Source organism: Hippopotamus amphibius, chromosome 5 (genome assembly GCF_030028045.1).
Source record: "Hippopotamus amphibius kiboko isolate mHipAmp2 chromosome 5, mHipAmp2.hap2, whole genome shotgun sequence".
NCBI classification, from domain to species: domain Eukaryota; kingdom Metazoa; phylum Chordata; class Mammalia; order Artiodactyla; family Hippopotamidae; genus Hippopotamus; species Hippopotamus amphibius.
In genome coordinates, this window is record NC_080190.1 from 131,986,552 (window position 1) to 132,011,587 (window position 25,036).

At 42.3% G+C, this 25,036-nt stretch overlaps 1 protein-coding gene and 1 long non-coding RNA gene across 5 annotated transcripts in view; one reads left to right on the forward strand and one right to left on the reverse strand.

The window, feature by feature from the left end:
- Nucleotides 1-10,448, reverse strand: part of LOC130853844 (uncharacterized) — a 31,314-nt gene extending 20,866 nt beyond the window's left edge. For 2 of the 4 annotated variants that reach the window (XR_009053891.1, XR_009053889.1), the window contains exons 1-2: nt 9,884-10,448; nt 8,945-9,074 (exon numbers count right to left, since the gene is read on the reverse strand). This is a non-coding gene — a long non-coding RNA (uncharacterized LOC130853844). Of the gene's footprint in view, nt 1-5,155; nt 5,770-8,570; nt 8,608-8,944; nt 9,075-9,883 lie in introns of those variants that run through there. The other 2 variants (XR_009053890.1, XR_009053888.1) reach the window with 2 other exon arrangements.
- On the forward strand, nt 10,036-19,191 carry PDP1 (pyruvate dehydrogenase phosphatase catalytic subunit 1). The gene is given in 8 exon segments (XM_057736242.1): nt 10,036-10,191; nt 10,193-10,333; nt 10,335-10,470; nt 10,473-10,643; nt 10,646-10,779; nt 10,782-10,824; nt 10,827-10,859; nt 15,098-19,191. Coding segments are annotated over 8 exon segments (2,472 nt in total). The 3' UTR covers nt 16,756-19,191.
- The last annotated feature ends 5,845 nt before the right edge of the window (nt 19,192-25,036 follow it).

Sequence of the window (25,036 nt, forward strand, 5' to 3'; positions counted from 1 at the left end):
AAAATGTTCCATAAAAATATCTTTATGGAGTCTCTCATCACATTGACAAATGAGGGGTGGAATCACCTTATGGGGGTGGGGGGGAGGGTGGAACCACCTGGAGGGGGCAAATCACCAAAACCTTCTATCTTTTATACACATATATCTCCCATGAAGCAAAGAACGTAAAACGTGGAAGGAATTAAAATTACAATCAGTTGTTTCTTGCACTACCAAATTCAGAGGCTGTCAGCCTATATATAGTGTTATGTTAGCTATTACTTTTTACTTCTTAGCAGTATCCAACAGTTGAATCATTTAGTGTTGTCTTATGGATCAAATTCAAAGTTACCTTCAGCAGTGATTAAATAGTTATGAAATGACACAAAGCTTTATGGATGAAACTGTGGCAGCATTGGCAACTGTAAGCAGGATTAGAGGAAGAAAACTGAAACCCAGAGCCTCACAGCTTGCTGTGCTCATTCACCTATTCTTCAAGCTGAAGAAACAAAAACAGCTCTGGGGACCAAACTTGAGCATATCTGAATCCAGTGCTTCTGTAGAAGCAACATTACACAGGCTCAGCTACATTATCTCCTCACTGAGGGTGGCAGCCCCCAAGGATCCCACCCCTGGGACTCATGTCCTGTGGACTCCCAAACTTTACCAGGGTTGGTTTGTGTGACCAATAGAATACAGAAGTGATTGTATGTCACTTCTGAGATTAAGTCATAAAAGACTGCCGCTTCTGTCTCGGTGTCTCTCTCTGTCTCTCTCAGATCACAAAGCCAGCTGGGAAAGCCAGCTCTTATGTTGTGAGCAGCCCTAAAGAGAGGCCTGTGAGGCAAGAAACTGAAATGGTCTGTGACCAGCCATGGGAGTGAGCTGGAAGCAGTCTCCAGCCCCAGTCAAGTTTTCAGATGACTACAGCCCCAGCAGACCGCTTGACTGCAACCTCACCAGCCCCTGAGCTAGAACCACCCAGCTAAGCTGTTCCCAGACTCCTGACGCTCAGGAACCAAGTGAGAAAATATGTGTTTGTTGGTTTAAGCTGCTAATTTTGGAGGTGATACGTGACCCAGCAATAGGTAACTAATACACCCAATGTGATCCTGGCTAAGTTAGATAAATTAATTGAGCCTCTGCTTCCTCATCTATAAAGTGGGGACTGATATAAATAGAAATATATGTATACGTACTGTCCTTTGTTCCAGAATGAATTTAGGACTACTTTCAGGGATACATAAAATACAGGGCAGCATAAAGTAAAAGAGGAAGGAGGACAGAAAAACAACAGTAGGAGAAAAATAAGAAATGGGAAAGAGGCTAAAAAATAATACATTACACACATGCTAAAATTGGGCCACAAGTCTGGCTCTGAAACTTAGCAAACTCCTCCAACCTCCTCACCCCCGCTCCCCAACCTCCGCCCCCTCCCCCCCGCCCCCCACACACAAGGTCAGGTGTTAGTTCAGAGTCCAAAAGCTTAAAAAAGAAAATCCAATTATTTGAGACATATAATTATCCTTAGTGCTAACACAGATGAGAACTTTCCTTGGGCACTCACTAAAGCAGATACTGTGTGGGGTACAAGCCGAGGCCTTCACACTCAGGGGTAATTTAATGAAATGGGATGGTGACACTTTGTCTCGTATCATGTAGCCCATAGTGGAGCTTATACTACAATGCCTGCTGTTACTACACTACCATTCAGGGCAGAGTTTTACCAGTACTACAGCTCATCTTTAAAAAAAGTTTTCCCTTCACAGCCTAATACTCTTGACTTTCCAGTCTCATCAATATTAAAAATAGCCCATTTTCAGCTACGAACTTAATGGAAACAGTTGTGGAAAATCCTGGACATTCCAAATAGTTTCTCATATTCCTTACATTGCAGTAAGAAACTCAGTGGACATAAATATCCACCCTCAGGGTCGCTCATGCTCAAAGCTTTGGGCCTCTTTGATACCCTCTCCTTTAAACCCTTTCTTATTGGCCTCAACCACCAAGTCTTAATGTTTTCAGTAATGTCTCTTCCCATCTGACCCCTCCTTTATATTCTTGCTGCCACTGCTTAGCTCTGAGTTTTAACTCTTTACTCTCATATTTAGGCAATAGGCCTGAATTAGTCAGCTCGGGCTGCCATAACAAAATACTACAGACTGGGCAGCTTAAACAAGAGACACTAGCTTCTCACAGTTTTGGAGGCTGGGAAATCCAAGAGCAAGGAGCTGGCTGATTCTGCTCCCTGGTGAGGGAGCTTTATTCCTGACTTGTAGATGGGCCCCTTCTCCATTTGTCCTAACATGGCAGAGGGAGTGAGAGAGAGAGAGAGGAAGAGAAAGCTCCCTGGTGTCTCTTATTTATAAGGGAACTAATCCCATCATGAGGGCCCCATCCTCATGATCTCATCTAAATCTAATCAATTCCCAAAGGTCCCACCTTCTAATCCATCCCATTGGGGATTAGGGCTTCAACATAAGAATTGTGGGGGACATTTCAGTCCATAGCAAGTCCCCAGTCTTTCCCAGTAGAGCCAAAATGCATATGATTGTAAGGACACTTTTTCTCTCTTCTTTCATCAGGATTTAGTCAAAGTGTTAGCCTGGATCCAGACTACAGGATGAGAAAGCCTGACATCCTTGAAATTAAAGACCTTCAAGAATCAAGACCCAACCTCCTGCCCCAACTTTAATTCCTGTTCTTCACCCAAAATAGCTCCTCCACTCACATTTGCTCCCTCTTGTCTCTGGGCCTTTTCCGTACAGTGAAATCCAGAACACAACACCACCACCTCCTTTCTGCAGCCAATTCCATCCTTTAAACCTAGTTCAAATTCTAGCTGAGAACTGAGAGTCTGAGTTGGAAGGACTCTAAAGGTCACTCTGTCCAACCCTTAACCTCATTCATGCATCATCTATTTATCAACCCAACATTCATTTGGTACCTTCTAAGCCAAGTAAAAATGAATATGATAGGTTCAGCCCAGAAGGAAGTCACAGTGTGCACAGGGAGACTGGAATGCAAATGATTACAATGTAAGTACAATGTTCATGACCTGAACAAAGTGCTTTGGGAGTGCATTCTTTGACACTTGTCTAGATTCTGTCTGAATACCTCCAGGGACAGGAAACTCAGGTAGTTCATTCCACTTCAGAAAACTATAACCACATAAAGTTATCACATTGAATTTAAACCTAACTTCTACACATTTACTCTAGTTTTTTCAAATCCCAGAGATTTCAAAGAAAAATCCAGATTTCTTTTCATAAGTCTGTCACTTAAGTATTTGAAGACCACACCATAAATATCCCTAAACTCCTTATGTGTTCTCATTCTAGGCTCTTCACCCTGTTGGCTGCCCTTCTCTGGCTCCACTGAAGATTTTTATACCCTTCAAAGTTTGCTGGGGATTCACCAAGGTAAAATGGAGGGAGGCTATCCGCTCCTTTGTTCTTATCTTAATACAATCTAAGATCACACACCTTTTGTGAAGGGAAGGGGACATCTTTATTATTTATTGTAGAAAATAAAAATTGTCAGTGATTCTTCTTTTCTCCCTCATTCATTTAAGTGATCTCGCCTCTGGAATGGCTCACTGGGGCTTGTTCATACTATCTTGCAGTATTAGTTAATTTTTTAATGTATAAATCTAAGCTCTCTACCTAAACAGAAGGATTCTTGGAGGGTAAAGATACTTTTATTATTCATATTTTCCTTTAATAAGTATATGAATGAATGAACAAGTGTTAAGGGAGAAAAACACTATGGTATGCAGAGCAACACCCCTCTCTAAAAGGTGTCCACACCACAGTACCCAGAAGCTGTGAATATGCTGTGCTACATGGCAAGGGAGGGGATTAAGTTTGCAGATGGATTTACAATTGCTAATGAACTGACTTTAAAATAAAGAGATTATCCTGGATAATTCTGGTGGGCCCAACGTAATCACAAGAAAGCAGAAGAGATCACAGTGAGAACGATCTAAAGATGCTACTCTCTCCCTTTGAAGATGGAGAAAGGAGCCATGAATCAAGGAACTGCAGCAGCAGCTCAACACTGGCTGAGGCAAGAGAACAGATTCTCCTCTAAAGCCTCCAGAAGGGAATGCAGCTCTGCCGACACCTTGATTTTAGCTAACCGAGACCCATTATAGACATCTAACCTCCATAACTACAAGATATGGGTGCCATCTTAAGCCACTACATTTGTGGTAATTTGTTACAGCAGCAACAGGGAACTCATTTAGGTGCTACCGCTTCATGCTATTTGCCAGCCATCATTTGGCATTTTCCTTTAGATTACCATTAATCCTTACAACACTCTTTAGATTTTAAAAGTATTGAAACTATTGGGTAAATTTGTAAAGATTACCCAGCTAGTAAGAAGCAGAGCTAGGATATGAACTCAGGTGTCTCTGGCTCCAACTTATGTTCATTTTACAAAACCACGATGCCTTAAGAAGGGATAAAATCATAACCCAGATATTGTACCTTAGTAATTCTCTAATTATTCTTTTTTTAAAAAAATATTTATTTGGCTGTGCTGGATCCTAGTTGCAGCACATGGGAACTTCATTGCCAGTGCAGTATCTTTTTAGTTGCGGCATGCAGGATCTTTAGTTGTAGCATGCGAATTCTTAGTTGTGACATGTAGGATCTACTTCCCTGACCAGGGATTGAACCCAGCCCCCCTGCATTGAGAGCGTGGAGTCTTACCCACTGGACCACCAGGGAAGTTCCCTAAATTTTCTGATTAGACTTCCCAAGACCATTATTTCTAGCAGAAGCTGTATATAGAATTCCATAGCTCTTATTAATATTATTCTTCTTCTGTCTTCTTTCTCTCCTTGAACTTTTCTCTCTCCTGTTGATACTGCTTAAAAATAAAATATTGTAAACTGAACATATAGCTTTAAATACACTAAATCATTCACTTCATATCATATATCAACTATAGTTTATTACTAGGATGTGAATTGAATATATTAGGTATTCATCTACAAATATTTATAATATCTAGTCTCCAAGGAAAATATGCCTTTATAGCTAATATCAAGGGGTGCGGCAGCTTGAAGCAGGACCTTAGTCCTTGTCTCCTTTGAAGAAAGAATTCAGCAGAGACAGATTGTGAAGCAGACAAAGCATTTATTAGAAGCAAAGTACGTGTGGAAGAACATACAGGTGAACTCGGTGAGGCACGGAACGGGGATGGCTTAGGTTGCCTATGCAGGGGTGGTCTTCCGGACTGTCTCTGGCCAGTCATCTTGCTTGTGTCCATATTTGGCCTGACTCAGGGCCCTCCCTGGTGGGTGTGCATGCATTGCTCAGTCAAGATGGATTCCACTGTGAAGGTTTCTGGGAGGTTGTCAGGACATATTATGGGCTGACTCCCCCTTCTTCCTTCGAACCCTGAGGACGTTCTCTGCGCCTAGGTGGGCTTGGAAACCCCCCTGACCACAAGAACGAGAAAAATGTGGTCATTTTGTCTTTCACCCAATCACGTCCTGATGCTCCTGCTAGTGTCTTTTTTTTTTAAATTAAATTATTTGTTGGCTCTGTTGGATGTTCGTTGCTGTGTGCGGGCTTTCTCTAGTTGCAGAGAACAGTGACTACTCTTTGTTGTGGTGCACAGGCTTCTCAGTGAGGTGGCTTCTCTTGCTGCGGAGCACAGGCTCTAGGTGCATGGGCTTCAGTAGTTGCAGCACATGGGCTCAGCAGTCATGGCACACGGGCTTAGTTGCTCCACGGCATGAGGGATCTTCCTGGACCAGCGCTTGAACCTGTGTTTCTGGCATTGGCAGACGGATTCTTAATCACTGAGCCACCAGGGAAGTCCTTCCTGCTAGTGTCTTATCTTGAGATGTCAGCAGGGAACTGGTTGTAGCTGCTCAGCCTGGGGCCCATCTATTGCCTACCTCATAGGTACAATTGTTTTTTCTGAAAAACCATAACCAAACCCTGCAGTGTTTTGACAAGAATGGCCATTCAGTGGTGATACACTTATCTGTGCAAAATTTAGTGCTGGTTACACATACAATAACATGGGTGGAAATTCTGCAATTATAAGGGTATAGTTCATCCTCAAATCCATAATGAAAATGTGAAACTTTCTGTAGTTCCTTAATTATCACGCTTCAGCTGTTGCAACATGCTACTTTTGTCTCTATTTGAAACGAGTTCGTTATTGAGCACCTCTAACATAGTACAGAGGTCACTATAACACAGCACCTTAGAATGCAAGCTAAGATGCAACGCAGATGATTCTACTACTTTCTACTTATGTAAACAGCACAAATCACCCTCAGTGACTCAGTTTCCTCTCCTGTGAAATGGATATAATGGTAACACCTGCCTCATGTGAGTGTTATAAAGATGTAATGAGACAATGCATTTAGAACATGGTGCAGTATAAAGTAAGCACTCACTACCCGCTAGTTCTCAGTATATGCCAAGCTGTGGGTTTAAAAGAAACATGATCCCTGCCCTTGAGAAGCTTATACTCTAACAGTTAAGGTATACAGATAAACAATGAATTCTAGTTTTTAAGAAGTATTCAGATCAGCAGCTACTATTTTTGAGTTCATAGTGTGGGGGCTTCTGCTGAAGTCTGCAGATTGGCATGACTTGCTTCAGGGTCTCTCAGGACTGGCACCTACTGTAAAGTGCTTTAGACCTACCCCAAGGTCTCAGTTCCCCTGAAACCTTCACTTTTTATTCTCTGTATTCTGGAGAATCATCTACAGAATTACAATGCATGAAAATGTAATCCTGCCTGATCGTCTGATGGCTAGAAAATAATACCCTTTTCCCCAAACATCATCCTTAATATCCAAAGATACGCCCATTAGCAGGGGTTTCTGAAATAAAGCAACCCCAGATACCCACTTTTTGTAATTTTTTTCATGTTAAATTAATGCACAGAAACTTCCTGCCTACTCCCCAGATTTTCGTCCCTAATTTTGCAAGAGAATGATATGTGTGTGTGTTTATATACATATGGGTATATACATATATATATATTTTTTTCTCTTCAAACATACTACTGCCTCATGAATTCTGATGAGAACGGACTACTTTTAAAATATTAAATGAGAAATCTGAATGCACCTATAACAGCCTCTGGCCCACAAGAAATGAGCCACAGTACATGATCTGTTTCTTTCTTATAGATGATTTGTTGACCCCAGTGCATAACTCCAAATAATGTAATTTCAAAGAAGCAATTTTCAACCCCAGGATGGTAATAAAACAGGTACCTATTGCTTACATACTTAGTACTTGCTGATTTCCTACCCAAGACCTGAAGGGAAGTAGGAGCTAAAGATGAGTGTCTAGCAGTCTCTCTTCCCCCTAATTGCTGATTTTGGCAAAGGCCATGGTAGCTCACTGGCCATCAGGCTGACAGCATCTCAGACCCACTTGCAGGTCTATTTTAAGCTTTCTGGCTGGCACCACTGAGATTCTACCGGACCATCTCCATGTTGTCACAGCTAACCTCCAATACCCACTGAGGGTTTTTTTCATCCACCCACAAGAACACCAGGCCAATCTGGTTAAGCATTTGCTCATTTCCAGGTTTATTCTAGGGCAAGAAAATGACTACATGTTAAGGTCTAATTCAGGAACTGTCTTTCATTTTTGGCATCACAAAAAGCACTGTGTAGATATAATAGGTATTTGGGGTCAGTGCTTTCTTTGCACCATACTATTTTAGAAGCCCCTTCTCTCCTTGCCTGCCCTTGAAACAATCCTGGGATGTTCAGTGCTACTTTTCTATACCTTACAATATCAAAGTGTCAACAGGTGTTCCGGTGGCTAAAACAGTCTGTGGGGTTACAGCAGCAAACCCAAAGACCTGCCCTGGCCTTGGCCAGATGGCCATGTGATAACAAAGAGCACTTCTAAAGCAAGCCTAACGGAGCTCCAACTAGAGACAGGAAGAAAGCCAGCCCAGAGGGGAGACATGGTTGAGATACTAAAGAATCTCCCCCAGCGGTACAAGCAGTTGGCTCCTCTGCAGACGCACTGTGACTTTATTTAGAACATACATATCACTGAATCATCCAACTTTGTAGCTAGAGAACTAAACTAACACCTCTAAATAAGTTTACTTCAAAGCCATTACTCTGGGTAGCCTTTATTCTGATTTCAGAAATACCTTGGCATTGCCTTCAATTCTCATGACAAATTCTTTTGACTATATCTAGTGGTGGCAAATACCAATTTTTTGAGAGTGGGTGTTATTTTCAGAAATAGGTTGTTCAGAACTAAGAATATTAGCACGAGGGAATCAATACTATTTTGGTGTAAAAACCAAGGTACTAGTTATAGTAAAATAAGTTGGAGTTTCCTGAGCAGATGCAAAAACAATCTGAAAAGGTAACTTAAAAAATGCTCTGAATAACGGCAATGCTGGTGTAGAATAACCAAGGTTGTCTGAAGAGATCATTGATATGGATGTATATATACTGGAGTCTCATGACTATTTTCACAATCACTAGGAACAAGTTTATACACAACAGACAAGCTTAATGTAAACTTCAATTCTGAGTCCTCAGGCAGAAACTCGCAAAATAAAAATCCACTTACCTTCAATTATCTGGTCTCCATGTCAGCAAAGTGGGGGCTAAGAGGTAGTGACATTCCTCATGTAAATAAATTACTTTAAACTGCTATCCTAAGTTTCTAAGACTCTCCAATCTATTAATATTATAACTTCTTAGTATCTAGCTGTAGAACATATTCCACTCGAGGGTCTGGGTCTCCTACTCTCTAGGAGTCCCTAATTAAAAGAAACACACTGACCTGGACATGTCTATAATATTAATAATAGCCGATACTTACACAGCCCTTACTACCTGCTTGTACTTACTTAGCATGAGGTATACATACGTATCTCAACTCAATACAACACTGTGAGGTTAAAATAATTTTAAATATTACTATTTTTATTCCTATCTTACCTATGAAAGAACTGAGCCAGGAAGAGATTGCTCAAGACCACACAGTAAGCTGCAGAACTGGGACTGGAACTCAGGCAGTCTAGCTCCAGCTGTGTTCTTACTCATTTTGCTATACCAACATATACTGCCTCTAGGAGACAAAAGGAAACCAGATACATAAAACAGATACTCAATAGAATAAAGGACAATGAAAAATACAAACTTATGGGAAGCTCATTTGAGAAGTAGAAAGGAGGGGTGCAGTGAGGCAGATGGACCCATGTAAAATGGGATGAAGGCCACATAAAAATAGCCACAAGAGGTCCATGGGCAGCCTGGGGCTGGGCAAAAAGGCCCTCTAATTTATTTAGAGAATAGAGGAGGCAGTTGGAAAGACCTAGAAGTTATAAACAACCAGCTCCTGGCACTGTTTTGTGTCTATAAAATTTTTCCTTTTTACATAAAAATCAGATAATGCAAATTAATAAAAACAAAACTCCACAATACTGTTAACATGATAGTTGTAATATCCAACCCACATCACTCTGTGAACTTTATTGGCTAGTAAGCACATACGCTTAATAAATCAAAATAAATTGTTTAACAGTAGGCAGGTTAAGTGCAATGATCTGACACCATTTCCAAGGAAGCTTTTAGAAGTCACTATCAGTGATTCAGTTCCCATAAAGAGGGGATTACGTGTGGACAGAAGCAAATGAAGTAGCCCTTGACATTTCTTCCCTTTAACCAGAGTGCCAATGCCACCCCAAATCCAACTCATCTCACAAAAGTGGAATCTGAATATCACGGAGTGGCAATGACTTGGATGAAGGTCCTAACACAAGAGTTCATGGCTCTTCCCACGTTTGCAGACTGCATTCTACCCTTTGCCTTGTAACTATTCAGGGTAAATAAGTCAAAACTGATTTTCAAAGCCCTTCAGAAAACGTCAGCACACACCTACTCTATGTGGGAAAGAATTCCTTCTTAACAACTTCCTCTTGCTGCTGTTTAGACCGCCTTCCTCTCCCTGGGCCCTGAGAGGTGTCCAAAAAAAAAAAAATAGAAAAAATCCAAGTCAACGCTCCTAAAATCCGCCAAGTATCAAATGAATGAGGCCACAGATACTCCCGGGTTATCAGGTCTTGTTACTCCAGACAGGGGCGACTGCGGGGAATTTAATTTCCCGTTGGGCAGGGAGACGCCCCTGCAGCCTAAAACTACGAAGCCCTGGCCCACCCGCAAGGCGTGGGGGAGGCTCGGCCAGCACCGCGCTGTGGTGCCAGAGGTTCGCGGAAGCCTGCCCTGCGGGAAGCGGCCGGTCCCGGGGCCTGGCTCGCTGGGGATGCTGGTGCCGGCCCAAGTGCTTCCTCCCTCCCGGTCCGCCGCCAACACAGTCGCCACGCGCAGCCCCCAACCTCCACCAGGCTACCAGGTGCGGACGCGAGCGCGACCACGTGAGGCGGGCCCACGGAACCAATGGGCAGCTCGCGGGGAATGGAAGGGATTGTCTGACCCCCATGACGTCACAAAGCTGGCGGGGAGCGCGCGCTCTTCCGCCCCTAAGCGCCGGGCCGCGGCCCGCTCTTCTCCTCCCCGCCCACTCGCGTCTCCGCAGCCAATCGGAAGGCGGGAAGCCCTCCTGCCCGAGCGTGCGGGCGGGGTAGGGTGGCGGCCCGGCGGGGCAGGGGTGCGGAGTGGGCCGGCCTGGGGCGCGGGGCCGCGCTCCGGGTTGCGTGGAAGGACCGCCGGGAGGTGCCGCAGCCGCGGCCTCCTCCCCGTTGAGAAGCAGCGGTTCCTCCCCTGCCGTGCCCGGTTCGTATTCCCTTCTCCCGGCCCCGAGCCGCCCCGTCCGAATTCTCCTCCGCCCGCCCGAAGTTGTGAGGGGGGCGGCCGGCGCGCGTGGGGAGCGGAGGGACGAGCCCCGGAGCGCCAGGTGCGCGCGAGGGCGTCGGGGCCGCGGCGGGCCCAGGGTGGGGCGGGCCCGCCGCGCCCTCTGTCAGCGCCGGGGGCGCCGCGGGGGCCCGCGGGAGGGTGGGCTCCGGGGAGGTGCGGCGCAGGTGGCGCGGCGTCTCTGCCTGAGGGTCCCACCCTTACACACCCCGGATCCGGAGTGACCCCACGGGCAGCCGCCGCGGACCGACCCCCAGTTTTCAGGAGTGGAGCCGGTGCGGCGTGGGCGGGCGGAGGATGCCGCGCGCCCGTGGGCTCCGCGCCCGGGCTGGATGGACGGGCAGGTCCCGGGGCGCGCCTCCGCCGGCGTCCGGGCCCCCGCCGCCTGCGGCTGTAGCTCTGCCTCTCCCGCGGGGTGGGTTGGTTTGTTTGGTTTCCCTCTTCTCCCCACCCCTTTCTTCCTCCTCCGTGCTCTTCCCGCCTCCTAGCCCCATTCACCGGGCTGGAGCGAGACCTCGCCCCTCCTCCGCTCCCGCCCCCCCCGCCGCCGCCGCCTCTAATGAGCATCTCTGCCTTGCTTTCAATGGGCCGGTGCTGCTGTCGCTGCTGCTGTCCGCGCGGGTTGTGGATGTTGTCGGCTCCGTGTTGTGATGACAGGAGAATGTGTGTGTGTCCCGGGCCCAGACAAATTGGTAGGTATTCACTTAACTACCTGCGTTGGGTACCCAGGAAGGATGAAGACTGATTTTGTGTGTGGATGGTTTTAGGTGGGATAGCTTTGATGCCCTAGTGAGTGCAATTTTCAGGTAGGGACAAAGGAAACTAATCAAACAAGTGCTAGCTTGGAGCTTCGTGTCTTCCGAAGGCAGCCGGTTTCTTCATTCGTGTAGAGATAACGCGAACTGTGAAATGGCTAGACCAAAATGCTGGTCTAGCCATTTCACCAATGCATTTCACCAAAAACGCTGAAAAATCGCAGAGTCTTTATGCAGGGTGTTTAATGCAATCAGATTACCTAAACTGGGGTTCTGACACATTTAATGATCAGCATAGCCTTTTTTTTTTTTTCGTTTACACCAAAAGCTTTGCAAAGCTAAAGAGCTCTGGAGTTGGTATGGTAATTGCAGAACTCTAATTTCTTCTGTGAGTTTATTGATGAAGTGGAATCGTTTCTTGGCACAAGCTCTGCTGAGCACATCAGTAAGAATGGATGGGTCTCTTTCCTGTCTCTGGTTACAGCTCATTTTTCTTTATTAGTCATTGGCAAAATTGGCAGAATCTGCCTAAAACTAAGATGCTGCATATAAGGTGGCTAAGTCTGGATCATGGGATAGGAACTTTGAAGTGAAATGGTGCCAGAAATAACTTGAAAATTTGACAGTGCTTCCGTTTACCACAACTGTACCTTGCTGCTGTTCTTATTGCCTCATCAAGAGCCCTCTACTTTGTTAATTTAGCAAGTTTGTCAACAAAAGTTTTGATTTCATGGGGTTTTGGTTGAATCACAGGATATTCAGAAGGATGCTCAAGAGTTTTCTGAATGCTTGCTTATGGTTTTTGAAAACATTTGAAAGCACTTTGACTTCTTGGAGTAATTAGTCTGATGGAGAGAGTATGTCACTTGTACTGGTGGTGATAGATGCTCATTAATTACAGAGTAGGTAACTTCCCTAAGAATTTGACTTTTAGAGGCATGTTGAGAGTCCATATGCTAAGCCCCTGAATAACTGAAAGATAGAGTTAGTAAAATTCACTCTCCGATTTTCTGTTTTTAATCTTGAGAATTTATGCCTGAAGGAAAATGTATGTTATCTGAGTGCTTGCTGTTTGAATTTACGTATTATTCAAAGCATCTGCTGCATGAATCAGTTCTTTTGCCACAATAGTTCATTCATTTTGCAGTCGATTACAAAAGCAGGGGGACTGTCAAAACAAAGGAATTTAAGGAAAGCGTGGATTTCCAGGTCTTGTTATTCCTTGATCTGACATTGTATAGCCAAATCCTGTTATGCATCTATCTGTCAACCCCCTCCCTCCAAACACACACGCAGTACTTTGATTCAATCTATATTCCATACAGAAACACACATTTTTTTTCCTCTAAGATTCTTCAGTTTTAAAGTAAGCATAAATGCAACCATATAGAAAGTTACAGAGAAAATTTACTTTCATTAAGAATGGTGTCTGCTTAACGTTTTTAATAATAGAAATAATCTTTATACAAAGCATGGAATGAGTTAATGTGCTTTCTGCATACAAACCTAGCAAGAGATATGGTTCATATCTGGAAGCCAGTGTCATGTGGCCCAGCATTTGAGCACATCTCCTGGCTCAGTCATGTACACTTAACCTTTGGATGACTTTCAGGTATTCAGTTTGAAGTGCTCTTATTTAAGTGGTTAGTCTTTATAGATTCCTTTTCTCCTGGAATTTCTGTTTTTCATGACTGCCTTTCAAAATGCTTATTTAGTTATCTATCTGATGTCCAAAATTCTAATCATTATCTTCTATTGCCTAATCTTGTCTTCAATTTTGTAAACAAATCCCTTCTTACATAGTGTGGTTAAAATAATGGTTCTTTTTAACACATGCAAAAGGGGTTCCATATGACTGGATTATACAGAGCTTATTACAGAAGCAAATTCAGTGTTTTCTCTGTCCCTCACATTCCACTTATCATTTGTCTATTTTTCAAAAGAGGGTACGTGAAAATAATGTAATATATAGCTAACACTATGATATTTGTAAATTTTTTTCTTAATGTGTTCAACCTTAGGAAGGAATAGTTGATATTAAGACTCAAATGGTTTTATATTTCTTATTTCTTTTTGTATACTGCATTTGTTTCCTTATTTAAAATATTTATAAAGCCTGTTTATTTATAGGCCAGATGAATACTTTGAGGCAGTTCCTCAAGAATTCAGGGGAAATATGTATTACAAGAGGGATTCTTTTCTTGTATAAATTACCTGACTTAATGATACACATTTATTAAATTTTCTAGATAAATGCCCAGCAAAATATTTTCAGTGTCACATAGTAAGTGATATGATTTTGGTTTATTCATGATTATAATGCTCTACCTTTTTTAGCCAAGCCTTAGACCATTAGACTACTATTTCACTGTTTATTAATTTCCAAGGGCAAATACATAACCTTGTTTAAAAATGTAAGGCAAAATATTTTTCTAGGGGTGAATTCTACTTGGGATCCCTAATAGATGAAAATCATATTTCTATAGCTTTGTTTTATGACCGATAAGCAGAGGAAAATGCTAGCAAGTAAATTAAATTCCAGAACTGAGACCATTTATGTTACTAACAAAGTTTTAGAGCTACTAGAATACTTAGTTTTTAATCACAAAGAAAACAGTAAAATTAAACAACGAATAAATGGAACCTGCATTTCATTTTAAAGCTTCACTTTAGTGCATACTTTTTATAAAGCTACAGAGTCCTAGAAGTGAGTTCAAATAGCATCTGCTCTGATGTGTTCACGTACAGCTTGGGAAAGCGAGGCTCAAAGAGGTGAGCTGTCTTTTCCAAGATTATGTGGCGAATTGGTGGCAGACCTATGTCCCTAAACTCGCCAAATTGGCACAGGGGTCTGGAGGAGCGTTGTTTGCAAGACCATCTGTTGGGTGCAGGGAGGGCATTTTGGAAGTTCTGTTTTTATTCATTATGCAAATTTTTTCTTGTACATGTTATAATGAACATCATATTAATGTAGTAGCCTGTGTATATAACTTACAAATAATTCCTGAATACACACAGGTTGGGGCTGCATCCCAACACTTTTACGGTGATAGCCATGTGTATCAAATGCTAACAATTGACCACGGGTCTAGAAACAGGATCTTCATAAATGGGAAAAGTCCCTGTGCAATATGGGAGATCCACGGCCTTTTCTAAGGATAGGGAGAAGTGATTGGCCAAGTAGCCTGCCACTGCATAATGTTATATAACCTTCGTCTCCTCCGCTTTCCCCAGCCAGATCTGTTGTACGTTCTGCACAGTTTGTGCTGCACAAAGAAATACAAAGAAGAGAGAAAAGTAAAGCTAGACGACAGTTCAATCCTGACTCCATAAGTGATTGGGAGGTGTGCTTAGCAGAATATATGCTGTAGAAATAGTACATGATATGTGTGTGAAATGTAGCGCTTCAGGAGGCATGGGGAGCCTGTCGATTCACCTGCTAAATATTTGTTATGAAATCAAAAATAGATTAAGTAATCTGAATGTAACTTTTTTCTTTGTGCATACCTGTGAAATTGCTGTCTAGGAATCCCAGTCAGAAGTTCCAGCCTGGCGCTGTTCTCTGATGCCATGCCAGCACCAACGCAACTGTTTTCCCCTCTGATCCGTAACTGTGAACTGAGCAGAATCTATGGCACTGCGTGTTACTGCCACCACAGACACCTCTGCTGCTCACCCCCTTACATTCCTCAGAGTCGCCTGAGGTACACACCCCACCCGGCATACGCCACTTTCTATAGGCCAAAGGAGAGCTGGTGGCAGTACACCCAAGGAAGGAGATATGCTTCCACACCACAGAAATTTTACCTCACACCTCCACAAGTCAATAGCATCCTGAAAGCTAATGAATACAGTTTCAAAGTGCCAGAATTTGATGGCAAAAATGTCAGTTCTGTCCTTGGATTTGACAGCAATCAGCTGCCTGCGAATGCACCCATTGAGGACCGGAGAAGTGCTGCAACCTGTTTGCAGACCAGAGGGATGCTTTTGGGGGTTTTCGATGGCCATGCAGGCTGTGCTTGCTCCCAGGCAGTCAGTGAAAGACTCTTTTATTATATTGCTGTCTCTTTGTTACCCCATGAAACGTTGCTAGAGATCGAAAATGCAGTGGAGAATGGTCGAGCACTGCTCCCCATTCTCCAGTGGCACAAGCACCCCAATGATTACTTCAGTAAGGAGGCATCCAAATTATATTTCAACAGCTTGAGGACTTACTGGCAAGAGCTTATAGACCTCAACACTGGGGAGTCCAGTGATATTGATGTTAAGGAGGCTTTGATTAATGCTTTCAAGAGGCTTGATAATGACATCTCCTTGGAGGCTCAAGTCGGTGATCCCAATTCTTTCCTCAACTACCTGGTGCTTCGAGTGGCATTTTCTGGGGCCACAGCTTGTGTGGCCCATGTGGATGGTGTTGACCTTCATGTGGCCAATACTGGCGATAGCAGAGCCATGCTGGGTGTGCAGGAAGAGGATGGCTCTTGGTCAGCAGTCACTCTGTCTAATGACCACAATGCTCAGAATGAAAGAGAAGTGGAACGGCTGAAACTGGAGCACCCAAAGAATGAGGCCAAGAGTGTGGTGAAACAGGATCGGCTGCTTGGCTTGCTGATGCCTTTCAGGGCTTTTGGAGATGTCAAGTTCAAATGGAGCATTGACCTTCAAAAGAGAGTGATAGAATCTGGCCCAGACCAGCTGAATGACAACGAATATACCAAGTTTATTCCTCCTAATTATTACACACCTCCTTATCTCACTGCTGAGCCAGAAGTAACTTACCACCGACTAAGGCCACAGGATAAGTTTCTGGTATTGGCGACTGATGGGTTGTGGGAGACAATGCACAGGCAGGATGTGGTTAGGATTGTGGGTGAGTACCTAACAGGCATGCATCACCAACAGCCAATAGCTGTTGGTGGCTATAAGGTGACTCTGGGACAGATGCATGGCCTTTTAACAGAAAGGAGAGCCAAGATGTCATCGGTATTTGAGGATCAGAATGCAGCAACCCATCTTATTCGCCATGCTGTGGGCAACAACGAGTTTGGGGCTGTTGATCACGAGCGCCTCTCCAAAATGCTTAGTCTTCCTGAAGAGCTTGCTCGGATGTACAGAGATGACATTACAATCATTGTAGTTCAGTTCAATTCTCATGTTGTGGGGGCATATCAAAACCAGGAATAGTGAATGGATCTTAACCCTGGCAGTTCTCAAATGAAATAAATTTAAAGAGCAGATAGATTTCTAAAAGATACTAACATAATAAGCATTTCCAGTGGGACAATCTAAGCATTTCCCCATTTGATACTCTAGTCAGCAAAGTAGTCCTAGATTGACTTGTAGCAGGGTGGCAGGATCCTGAGAGTCCCATTCGCTGGACCTCCCAGCACCTGCACTTGAAGCACGTCAGTTCCTTACTGCAGATGTCGTATGACATTGGCTTCTTTTACCAGTCTGAGAAAATCAGGATGACCTGGCAAACAGGATCTTGAATAGGCCCGAAGCAAGGAGTTTGCTGGGTTATTCTCTTGGTAAAACGAAAAACATTACTGCTCACACCTGCAGACGCCTTCCATCACAAGATTCCAGTGTACATGAGAACATTTATTGCATGATTTCCTAGATATACAACCTATGCATTATTCATATAACTTTATTTTAACCATAAGTAGTTTTTCAAATCCAGTACTTTAAGCCATAAAGGACCGAGAACCAAGTAATCTGAATTTGTAAGTGTGTGTGATTGTTTGACGGGATTGCTTCTTAAATAGAAAAATAAACACTACTCCCTTCCCCACCCCTGATTACCTTATGTAATTGAAACATTTTCTATTTTTCCACACACTTGAAGACAATAAAAGTGTCTAGTTTTATCTACTCTTATTGATGTTAAATGAAGGAAAAAGTTTTTTTAGTTTATATTAATGAAAAGCTTTATTTAATTTGAAATAAAAGGTCCAGAATGAAGAGACTGATAAGTTTAGTTGTTGTCATCTGCAGCCACCAGCACGTCGCTCTTATCATGCAGTCCCCCGAAGCGTGGCATGCTGTGTGTGGTGTGTAGACTGCTGCTGAGAAATCATACTTCTAATTTAGTAGTGATAAGACTTTTCATCATTTTTGGAGTTTTAAGAATGACATATAAAATAAATTTAAATATATAATTTTGGGGAATAAGCTTTAATATTACCTTCGGGTGTTGAGATGAGGAGGAAGTTTTTTGTTTTTCCCCACTTAGGTGTAGGTCAGTTAAAATAATTGGTTTAAAAATTACTAAATGCTTTAAACATATTGTAGCTTATAAATAGAAAAGTTAAGATATATACATGAGAAATTTTTAAAGGTAACTAATGTGCATGCCTGATGCTTAATGGAACACTTAGTGGCATCAAGTATTTGCAGCAGTCTCCGTAATTAAATGCAGTCCCTTCCAATGCTGTATCAAAGTAAATGAAAATATATTCAAATTGGCTTTTTGGGAGCTTATTTGATATGTGTCAAACAGCGTTTAGTTCCTGTGTTTAATGGTGATCCGTGTACAGCTGTGCATATGTTTTCATCACCTGTTCTAGCATCACTGTTAAAAGAATGGCTATGACTATGTTTGATTTTCACATAGATTTGAATACAAAACATGATCAGTTTTCCCTTGTGTAATTAGTTGAGGGGTGTTTAGGAGTCCTTTTGGATTTCTGTAAACTATGAACTAGATATTCAAGGACTCCCTCTGGACTGTGGACACTGAAGCAAGGTAGAATTGGCTGCAAAATTTGTTCTAATTGAAAATAGACTCAGGAAAATTGCAGCTCAGGAAACCACATAACGTTTGTTTTCTGAGGTCTATTTTTTTTTCCCTTTTTTTTCCCCCTTGAGTTAGCTTGGAACTTTTCTCCCAGGCAGTATTTTGGAGGGGGGAAAGCTATTGTACTATATACTTATTTATAAATGTTTTGACAGAGACTTCATCTTTTAATGAAATCTATGTAGAATGCAGTAGCAGTTAAAACTCATTTTCAGGCTACTATTTGAATTTCTCTGGAACACCACCACTAAAGAGTTCCATATTATACTTAATAAAGTCTCGTCTCTATATAGTACAGTATGCATAAATTTGGTTTCCCATGGTCATGACCAAGATAGTAATTCTTATTTTTACACAAGAAACTTGGTCTGCAGTCCAAAAGTCTGTCTGCTCTCTGTAGAAATGAAAATGCAATGTGGAGTTAAGTGTGGAAATGAAAATAATTGGATGTTAGAAATATGAATGTATTATCATCTAAAAGAAGTTGTGATTATATTGTAATTGGTTGTCACTGTGATGTGATATCTAGAATTAAAGAATACATGTGAACTTTCATGGTATTTAGCTTTTCTTAAACTTTCTAAATTATACTTTCTAACATATGTATCAATTTCTGTATTTAGTCAATGGCTCATGGTATTTATAATATGTCCTTAGCTAGAAGAATGGAATGGTGGTATGGTACACAGTACTTGGGGAAAAAAACTTCCTTGTAAAAGATGTATCTGTGTGAAGAAATATGAAAAGTTTATGTATAATATAGAGAATGGTCAGAGAAATGCCCACAGTGAATTAAAGCTTCATATCTGCTTTCTGAATGACCTGTGTTGGTTTTTAATTAATACTAAGATTCATTAAATGCTTTCTCTGGGGGTAGGTTATACTTAACTTTAGGATTCTCTAGATAGATAGTACTTTAAAAAAAAAAACTAGGGTATAATTTACATTCAATAAAATGCACAGATTTTAAATGTGTACTTTGAGATTTGGTAACCACAACCCCAATAAAGATGCAGAACTTTTCTGTTACTCCGGCAGAAAATTCCCTCCTGCCCCTTCCCAGTTAATCCTTCCCACAAAACTATTGTTCTGACTTCTGTCACCATAGGTTAGTGTTCCTTGTTCTAGAAATTCATATAAATGAAATCATATCATATGTACTCTTTTGTATGTGACTTTTCATTTTTTTGAGATTCGTTTATGTTGAGTGTATTCATAGTCTCTTCCTTATTACCAAGTAGCATTCCATAGTATGAACAGATCACAGTTTATCCATTGTTGATGGGCATTGTTAGCCCCCTTCCGGTCCCCTTTTAAAGCTAACTTTTAGGTTAGCAATTCCCAGGGATATTATGTGCTTGAAGTATACATAGGTTTGACATTGCAAATATGATTGATTACAGGTGTTTTATGTTCCGTACCTTAATGGTAGGACTTTTTAAAAAATGCCCTTTAAACAAGTGATGAACACGTTTCATGGTGAAAAATTTGGAGGGATCAGAGAGCAGTCCTTTGCTAATGATCCCTCTATACCTCTCCCACTGATAATCTTGTTGAGTTAATTTAGTTCATTAAGTGATTGAGCTAATGACTGTCCTGTTAGAAAAAGACAAATTATTCCTCAGTTTTTGATGGTTGATCACTCCATCAGCCATTGCTATGATTAGGGATGGGGAGGGATGTAGATTAAATACTGTTAAATTACGACTGGGATGCTGCAGCTGACTTGAATATCTCTGCTTTTATTAAACTAAATTAATACTTCCTAGAACGAGTTTTCCTGCTCACTAGTCAAACACATGCCTGAACATGGGTTATTGTTAGCAAGAAGATAGCTAGGTAACCTCTGTCCTTAGTCGGTAGGTTAACATACCTTAATTCTGATCTTTTTCATAAATAATAATTGCTATTCACTATAGAATTTTTCAGATCGTCAAAAGTTGAGGCCTGGACAAGCTGTGTAAATGCAGACATCTTAATGGTATCTGTATTGACTTGTTACAGTATGAAAGTCACTTCCTTTGTTCTGTTCAGAATTTACTTTGAAAGCCAAGCTTAATCCTGTTAAATCCAGTCAGCCTGGTTTTTATGACAGAATTTATACCTTGGATTGAATCCTAACAATATACAGCATTATCTTTTAAATAGCTTTCAAATTATAAGTCTTCAAAGTAAGCATATTAAGAATGATGAATTTCATGCGTTTCATGTGCCATTAATAATCACACAATGCACATATTTTAAGGACCACACAATTTAGGCTCAATTATGTTGCCAATATTTAGGTTCATAAGATATGCACATACCTGGTTTTAAATTGTCCTAATAATTTTTTAACTTTATCTTGTTTGTCCATCAAGATTTTCAGTTCTTTAAGGTCAGGGCCCTGCATTTTGTTTCTCTCTGAGCCAACACAATATTGAATAAAAAATGTTCTACATCCAGGGCTTCCTAGGTGGTGCAGTGGTTGAGAATCTGCCTGCCAATGCAGGGGACACGGGTTCGATCCCTGCTCCAGGAAGATCCCACATGCCACGGAGCAACTAAGCCTGTGTGCCACAACTATTAAGCCTGTGTGCCACAACTATTGAGTCTGTGCTTTAGAGCCCATGAGCCACAACTATTGAGGCCACGTACTGCAACTACTGAAGCCCACGCGCCTAGAGCCCGTGCTCTGCAACAAGAGAAGCCACAGCAAGCCCGCACACAGCAAAAAAGACCCAACACAGCCAATAAAATAAATAAATTTATTAAAATAAGTTCTGCATCCAATTTATTTTATGTTAGAGATATACAATCAATTAAAAAAAATCTAAGCAAACTTTAAGTTCTCTCCTTCATTCATCAGCAGTTAACATCTCAATCCAGACAGAGAAATAATTTATTCCTATAATTATAGTTTCATTTTATAGTTAAAAGTCAATGATTTCTAAAACTTGAGCTAACTTCCTGTTGCAAATAATAGTCAAAAGAAAAAATTAAAGTACCAGTATACAAATTGGCCCATTACAGGTTTAGCCCTGGAAGGGAGAAGGCTTCCTGTGTTCATTGGGAGAGACCTCAAAGACTCAATTGTCAAGTGAGTCAATTGGATCCCAAAAGTTACTTTGTTTCCCCCAGTAAAACTTTGCTAAATGGTCCCCATCTAACCCCTGCCCCCTTCCCCAGCTCCTTTTGCACATGGTGGGAGAAGAGTTCCTTTGAGGGCCTACCAAGAACTTTAGCCGCTATTTGGAAGAACCTGGCACCTAGCTCCAAAAGAACGCAGTAATTCATGCTGGTTCACCTTCCTACCCCAGAGGGCTGTAAGACCCTGCCCTAGAGGCATACTTCTCTGCTTTTCTAAGCCATACCCAGTTCACTGACTTAACTTCCTGCCTGCAGTACACACTCAACCAAACTGAACAGTCAGATTTTATTTCAGTGCAAGGAGTTTAGTGATCACATTCAGCCTTTCAGAAACCTCAAACCTGGAACACTGAGCCACAGCAAGCAGCCAAGAGGAGTCAAAGAACCAAAGATTTTATCTCACCTGTGGTGATTTAATCAGTCTGTCTCCTTGAAGGACAGGACCAATTTGATTGGCTGGCAATGTTGACTAAGAGGCCAGCCTTCAAACATGAAAGCTGAGAAGACTGGGAAATGTGACAAGAGATCTAAGGCAAAAAAAAAAAAAAAAAAGGTGAGAGAAGGAAGAGAATGGTGTGATTAGAGGCAGTAATGGGGGCAGGGAGCATCAGATCCTCTGACACCTTGGACCAGTGACAGGGATGAAAGCAAAGCAGGGGAAAAACAGCAGCCAGCTGAATAGTGGTGAGGTAAAGGATTTTAAAAAAACATTTTAAAGCCCTTATGAAATCGGATTTTATGCTAGTGCAGCAGCAGTTGGAGTGCAAGGCAGTTTCTATTAGTGTGACCATTTTGTCTTGGCTCATTAGATAAGAGGGAAGAAGGAACGTCTTTGACCATATGGAAAAGGATCTGTGGTGCCCAGATGGACAGTTTTCTCAAAAGAACTTTGTTTAGAAATTATTTTTTCTTGCTCCAAATCTGGGGACAAGTTAAACAATGGATTTCACCAGATGAAAACAGAGACTAGATCATTAAAGCCCTGGTATCAGTAGAAACAGAACTGTGAGACTGAGCAGACCAGAGAGAGTACAGCACTAAACCAAGCCTCATGACTGTGTAGTCACACCCCTGTGGTTCTTGCTTAGAGGGGCAAATATGGCTTCAGGTATACGCAGAAAGTCCAGTAACCCTGCAGCCTTAGTAATACTAGCAGTAACCACGACTGCTATTTCTTGAGCACTCACTATGCGCCAGGTCCTGTGGAAAGTATATTTTCTCATTTAGTCCTTGTGCTGCTAGTCTCTCTTTGGCCCCTGAATCCCTTCTCTAAGTCATCTCTGCCCTGCTTTTTGTGCCTGGAAGCTCAGCCCTCCAGGCTGCACCTCTCAGGCTCACCTGTCTTCTGATTACCATTTCCTTTCAACCAATGAGTAGAACTAGCAGGTGGTTGGAAGGTGGGATGAGAGAGATGTTGCGATATTTCTTCCTAGTTTTCTCCATGCTTCAAGCTGCATCTCCAGCCTTAGCTCTGTCCCTCCACACTATAGCCCCTTAGGGCTGCACCTCTTGCACAGTTCTGTTCTCAGTGGGCTCAGGTCTTGCTATGCCTCCCTTTGTCCTTTCAACCTTAGGGATAGTAATGGCTTCCTACTGCTGCTCATTGCTGGGTGCCTCAACAACCCTTGTCTGTTTCCTCATCCTTGCTCACACCTCTGTGAATAATCTGTTCATTTGAACAATGTAAGGTGAAATCAGTTTCCTACCAGGACCTGACCAATACAATCCTTAAAACAAACCAATAAATCCTTATATCATACAAAATGAAAGTATGATTTCCCCTATTTAACCTGGTGCAAAGAGGCATGGTAGCTTGTCCAACATCACACACCAAACAAAGCCATATCTGTACATTCCAAAGCCTGCATGTTTAATCACCACATCACACTGCCTGGCCTCTCCGTGTAATGAGCCCTTTGGAATTGAGAAGACCTGAGGACTGTCAAACGGTCAATAGACAAGTGAGCCCTTGAAAAGCAGAGACGAAGATCCTCAGAAGCAGCAGCAAAGACTGATGTAGCCCAGCGGTTAGTCTAGCACGTAGGGAACAGAGCCACCCTCAGAGTGTGTCAAGTGAGGACAAAAACAGCAGTGCATTGCAGTGTCCAGGTATGCAGTTCCTCACTTCCCCAGTTTATTTGTTGAAATCTCCATGGTGGGAGATGAGGTAGAAAGATAGGAACTGCAGAAAAAGCCTTAGGTAGATAGTACATTTGCGCCTTGAATGAGGAGGGGACTAGGGGCCCCAAACCTCTCAGCATACTGGAAAATCTGGGTATAGCTTACAGTCAGCCCTGCATATAGTCAGTTCCTCTGGATCTACGGTTCCTCTGCATCTGTGATTCTGCATCTGCAGTTTCAACCAACCATAGATCAAGGAGCACTGTAGTATTCACTACTGAAAAACCTCCACATATAAGTGGATTTGAGCAGTTCAGACCCTTGTGGTTTGAACCGTATACATTTAGAGAACTACTTGATAAGGCAAAGACTAGCCAAGCAAGCATGGGATGCAAGAGTTGGTACGGGCAGGGGTGGGAGGAAGAAGTACAAAACGAGGTCAGCCAGAGCCATGCCAGGCTGAAATCTGGCTTCTAGCCACTGATAGGTGGAAGACTTGACTAGTCCTAAATAAGGAAATGTTGGTGGTAAGGCAAGAGAGCATCTGTGTGATTTACATATTGTCATTAGTCATTCATGTGTATACACTCACATTTAATAAACTGGTATGTTTGGTTCAAACACAGTTATATTTTTGTTCCTCTCGATTCCTTGGTTACCATGGTGCACGATCACTGAATTCTGCTCAGGTATAGGGTAACTTGACAACTGAACTTGGGTGACCTAATCAGTCACCCATCAAAGTCTTGGAACATTATAGCTGGATTGAATTGCCAGGCACCAGTTAGTTCAGTCCAGTCTAGCAAATGTTTATTGAGCTTGTTCATTGTTTTGGGTATTTCCACATGATCCCTATCTCCTGGCATTTATACTCTGTGTAATTTGCTCCCAGGATTTGTTTGTGTGACTAATGGAACATGGCAGATGTGATGGCATGTCTCCCCTGAGATCAGATTATAAAAGACACTGCAGCTTCTGTCTTGGTCACTCTTACTCTCTCTTGGATTACTCATTCTGGGAGGAGCCATGCTGTGAGCAGCCTTGTAGAGAGAACCACATGGAAAGATACTGGTGCCTCTTGGCAATAGTCACATGAATGAAGCTGGAAGCAGATCTTGCAGCTCCAGTCAAGCCTCCAAAGGTGCAACTCCAGATGACAGCATGATTAAAACATCATAAGAGATACTGAGCTAGAAAAGCTGCTCCCAAATTCTAAACCCTCAGAAAATGCAGCCAGTTATTTCACTACCAAAATGGGTTTATTTGGGAACAGCAAAAAATTGCAATATAGGACATGCAATCTATGGCAAATCACAGGCAAATTTGGAGAACACCGGGAAGGAACTTTTTTTATAGAGGAGAAGGGGGGAGGCCCTGTTATAAATAGAGTCCACTGGAGGAAACTGAGAGTTT